The 4,946-nt window shown below is 27.9% G+C and overlaps 1 protein-coding gene across 1 annotated transcript; it reads right to left on the bottom strand.

Annotated features, from left to right (window-relative positions):
- Window positions 1-1,392: 1,392 nt before the first annotated feature.
- On the bottom strand, window positions 1,393-3,812 carry LOC113554425. The gene is made up of 2 exons (XM_026958265.1): window positions 3,670-3,812; window positions 1,393-1,805 (listed from the first exon to the last, which is right to left on the bottom strand). The coding sequence occupies exon 2, from the start codon at window positions 1,792-1,794 to the stop codon at window positions 1,477-1,479; it is 318 nt and encodes a 105-aa protein (XP_026814066.1). The 5' UTR covers window positions 1,795-1,805; window positions 3,670-3,812; the 3' UTR covers window positions 1,393-1,476.
- Between the last annotated feature and the right edge of the window lie 1,134 nt (window positions 3,813-4,946).

Genomic DNA, 4,946 nt, shown 5'->3' with positions numbered 1-4,946 from the left:
TATATATATATATAGTTAATAGGTAAAATGTAATGTAATAATTTTGTATAGCTATTATATTATTGGTATAAAAGATAAGTTTAGATTTTAATCATACCAATATTTATCTATACTCGGTTTAATATGTGCTGGATAATAATATTATTAGTTTATTTCGGTGAGATTTATTGGAGTAAGAATACCAATAAAATATTAACACATTTGTAGTTGACTATAACCAAAAATAAGATGACTTTATTTTATTCATAATAATCTAGCGTCACGACGTAACGTTTAGACAATATAGGTGCATTATTTTGTTGAAGTTCAGTATTTCAAAACTCGATTTTATTAATATTTTTTTTTTAGTCCACTACGTATGCATTTCAATTGTTTTAATAGTTACTCAAACAAATGACAACTACAGAATACAATATTATTATTATTTATTCTACATAATATTAAATTGTTTTGAGTAAATATTATGATGAACGTTGTGTTTACATATTTTTTCGGAAAAATAAAACTATTAAAATGCAATTATATTTACAGTAGAAACCACAAGGATATACGGTCATTAATATTGTCATTATCTTATCACTTGCAAGTTTTCTGATGAGAGTTAAGGCTATTGTTTGGATAATATTAAATACAAAATACATTTATCAAGATAACTGAATAAAAGTTCCATATTTTGTAGATATTAAAAAAATATATATATTATATTATCAAACAATCGGCCTCATACATTTACAATTTTATAAATATTTTAAAATATAATTACTAAAATTACGTTTAATTTGCTATTAATTTATCATTTAAATTATTTAATATATAAATAAATAAATTAAATAATTAACATTATCTTAATAACTGTACATCGTGTATAGTGTATACCATTTTCCGTGCATTTGTTTGCATAAATGTGATAAGCATAATGCATGATGTTATTTGTTTTTATGAACATTTTTTAATTGTTCTATGCATAAATGTAATGACATGACTATGCATATTCTACGATGTTTATTGCTTAAAAAATCTGGGACATATAGTAGTCATAAGTTTTAATCATTAATTAAAATGAAAACATTTACTGATTTATTGTTTACAGTAATAACATGAAATAAATATTCTAATGATACACAATTCTTAATATCAGAAAGCACGAATAATATAACGATAATATTTAAAAATCTATCGTATGTTTATTATATTTTCGTATAATATCATCACTATTGTAGAAAATTATTTTTAAAAAAAGAACAATATTTTTATTTTCTATTTAAAGGTCTCGTAATTTATTCAATAATTATTTAACCCAGAAAGAGTATAAATAGTATAATCAGTTTGTAAACATTAATACATTAATCTTACATCAACATTATGTTTTTCAATATTATATATTTTAGACATTCAAAAAATATGTTATAACACATGTATTTTAATTTTTCTTGAAAAAAATTAACAAAATTCAAAATAATCTTAGATGAACCGGAATCATTCAAAATCAATTTTATACGCTCCATTAGATTTTACACCCTTGTATATTAAATAAAGAACCGACCTTCTATCCCGATTAATGAAACCGTCAATATAAGAATCACTCAACTTAATAGATTTAGGTAAGTATGTTTTCAATATCCTCCGATCTCCTTGAAGGCTAACTAGTATACGCAAACCATATACCGACTGGACTTTGGATAAATCAGTGATTTGATACTTTCTTCCCATGTCTAAAGTCGATATACTGATGAAGGCTGTGTCTGCATTGTATAGCTTTGCCTGATGTTTCAATGCCTTCTTTAATTCCTCCATTACTTTTCAATCTGTAAATAAATAGTAAATAATAAGTAGGTAGGTACCCAATGACGAAATCATTAAATAAATATTAACGACAATAACACATTAGTATCTATAGACTAATTGCTATTCAAAAATGACGAGTGTAAAATCATAGACTTTTGTTACGAAAAAATATCCAGTAAATTATTAATGATTAATAAAATAATAATATTTATACCGATCGTTTTAGAAAACGGTTTTTATTTTCTATATAATATATTTTAACCACTCAAGACGATACTTTATTTTAGTATAAAACAAATAAATATTTCAACATAGGTGCAATTTATGATTATGTATGATTAGAATACTCAATTATTAAATTCGCAATATCATAATACTTCACCTCGATGCAATATATTTAGATATGTATACTATTTTTTCAAATTTAAATGTAACAATTATCATTCTTAATTTATACAATATAATATACGAGTTATACTTAATAATTGGTGACATATTAGTTGAATCTATTTTTTTGTCTTTTCTCTTCAGTTTTTGAGATTTATTTTTTTTAACTATACCTAATAAGCATTCCAGAAACTTATAAGCACAGCGTGCGTTTTCAGTTTTGTTTCCTACGTATGCGTGATGTTGCATAAAATAATTTTTACCTACTATTTTACCTCTCTATTCCCTAGAGTGAAATATTTATAAGAAAATAAGAAAAAGGAATATCCATTATAAAACCGAAGCTCTCTCTATCTACTAATAATTATATAAAATAAAATGTCCAATGCGTGGCCATCTCCTTGTCACAATATGAATCAATAGAAATACCATATATAATTAAGTACTAACTTCTCGTATTCTCAATTATATATTATAAAAATTGTCAATTCGCATACTTCACCGATCTAGTGTATAAAATGTATTTAGTCTCTTGGCGTACTATATTTAATTATTTTAATTTAGGTACCTATTTAAAATACCATATAAATTATAATTTATTATTTATTATTCTTTCGAAATTTTAATAATCCAATGAAAAACTTTTAGGACAGCCGAAACTGCTATTTAAATCCATATAATAATATTATGCCTAATCTTTATTATTTATCAAATTTTCATGACTTTTACTTGTATCGGTGTATTATTATGTAAACACGGCACTGCTTCCAGTGGCCTAACAAGATACCAATGAATTAACGGGATTGTGGTCAGCGTGTCTGTACTCCGCTTTAGGCTATTTTTCTGGTAGATTTTTCACATTTATTTTCTTATATGTAAAGCGATCGTTGTAAAACAAGATAGCGATAGGAAATATTAATCATAAATATTTTATATTAGTTTAACAGAATCTGAATAATAAGTATTTACTACTGTTGTTGTTACTGTTATGTTTTTATTATTATCATGCGCAATCAAATAACGATCTCAATTGAGCAACACATTAATATAATATAATTTAATTTTTTATAGTTATAAATTTATTTTAAATTTAGGGATGAAAATGATTTTTTATTAAGAAAAAAACAAAAGGCAATGCATTTTTTAAATTTTTAAATATTATAATAGTAGTTCATATAAAGAGAATTTATATACTTAATATTTTAATAATTAACTAATTTTATGACAAATACAGTATAATAATTGTAACCTATAATATATATATTTTTTTTATTGGCCACTAAACATACATTTTCTTGGCGATACACACGAAACTAAAAAAAAATTAATGAAACCAATTACCTAGTTTAAAACATTTGTAATTTTTCATATATTATTTAATAATCCTGGGGTATTTTCCAGTCTGAAATCCTAATCTATCCTTAACCACTTTTATTATATTATATAGTTAAAGTATAGGTTCCCTTATAACAGTATAGTATTAAAAATTTTTCTTACCACAATTAGCGTTCTTGTAGTTGATTGTTAATATGCAGCTGACCGACTGATGAACATATATTTTACACAGTGCTAGTTATTGAAAACATCAACGCGTCAATAATATGAGTTGGTAGGGACTAAGCCACCTAGGGTATAATAAATAACAAACAGTAGAATTATGAACTTCGATTTGTGTTCTTATACACTTCTAAGTAATTATTTATTAATTCAATAATGACTATGCTTGTAATCATCGTGTTGTATATTACAATAGTTTTTTTTTTGTTTCATAATTGTTTAAATATTTAAATATTTGTTGTTTTTTTTTTAATATTCAGTGTTAACGTTACATTTACATGTATTTATTAGTTTATTACAGATAGTGAAGTGTAATGTACTACCAGGTTATTTATTCTATTACAAAGTAACGCCCGATTGCCTAGCTTATTTCCTAATATCCAATCTTAAAAAATAATTAAAACCATTATAACAGTATTTAAAATACTTTTGTCTTTGTTTGTATTATAAGTTATTTTTTCTGCTGAGAAATAAACTATGATATGACAAAAGCATTTAAAATAATGATGACCTACGATACGTATTTTTATTTCTTCAACTCTGGCACATTTTTATGCTGTATATAAAAATATGAAGTATATCAATACTATATTATACTCGTAATCTCTGTAGATTTCGGCCCGGCGGTCCCGTGTTTGTATCCGATTTGCCGGCCGGAGTAGCACGTCGCCCAACACTGACACTTGAGTTTCAGCAAGTCCGGTGGAGCTGACGTCCGTGTTCCTAGCTATACAATCATCACTCTCCTGTGCGCAGCAGTCTCCATCGTCGTCGTAATGAGACGCCATCATCACCGCGTCGATGGTATAGCAGTCGAGGCGGAATCGTTGTCTTCGCTGATACAGGCTAACCGCCGTGTCCGCCCAAAGCTGCCGGAGCCCACCGAGCCGCCAGAAAAGCGTCAATCGCATCGGCCAACGAGCATTCGACCCCCGTCGCTCCGTAAGTGGTCGGAGAACGCACGCAGGTGACTTACCGCCTCGCGCCGTCTGTGCTCTTTCCAGTATCTCCCCTATCCATATGTCGCCGTCTTTCTATCTGACGTCTTAGGTCAGAGGGAACGAGAATTAGTGTTGGGAGCCTGCGGACACTTATCGTCCCGGGTGCAATAACACATTATTAAACCGCAAAGCTCGCCGGACTCGTTTCAACGCCGTTGAAAATCTTCGACAGCGAGTAACGATAAGTTGCGGTATGGTCACACCCGGTTGAAGCCA

The sequence above is a fragment of the Rhopalosiphum maidis genome, chromosome 2, assembly GCF_003676215.2.
Source record: "Rhopalosiphum maidis isolate BTI-1 chromosome 2, ASM367621v3, whole genome shotgun sequence".
Taxonomy (NCBI): Eukaryota; Metazoa; Arthropoda; class Insecta; order Hemiptera; family Aphididae; genus Rhopalosiphum; species Rhopalosiphum maidis.
Note: the sequence above shows the minus strand (reverse complement) of the source record. Positions and strands in the feature narration are given on the sequence as shown.

Excerpts from the sequence above, each read along its gene's own strand:
- LOC113554425 (XM_026958265.1), bottom strand. The coding sequence starts at position 1,794 with ATGGAGGAATTAAAGAAGGCATTGAAACATCAGGCAAAGCTATACAAT.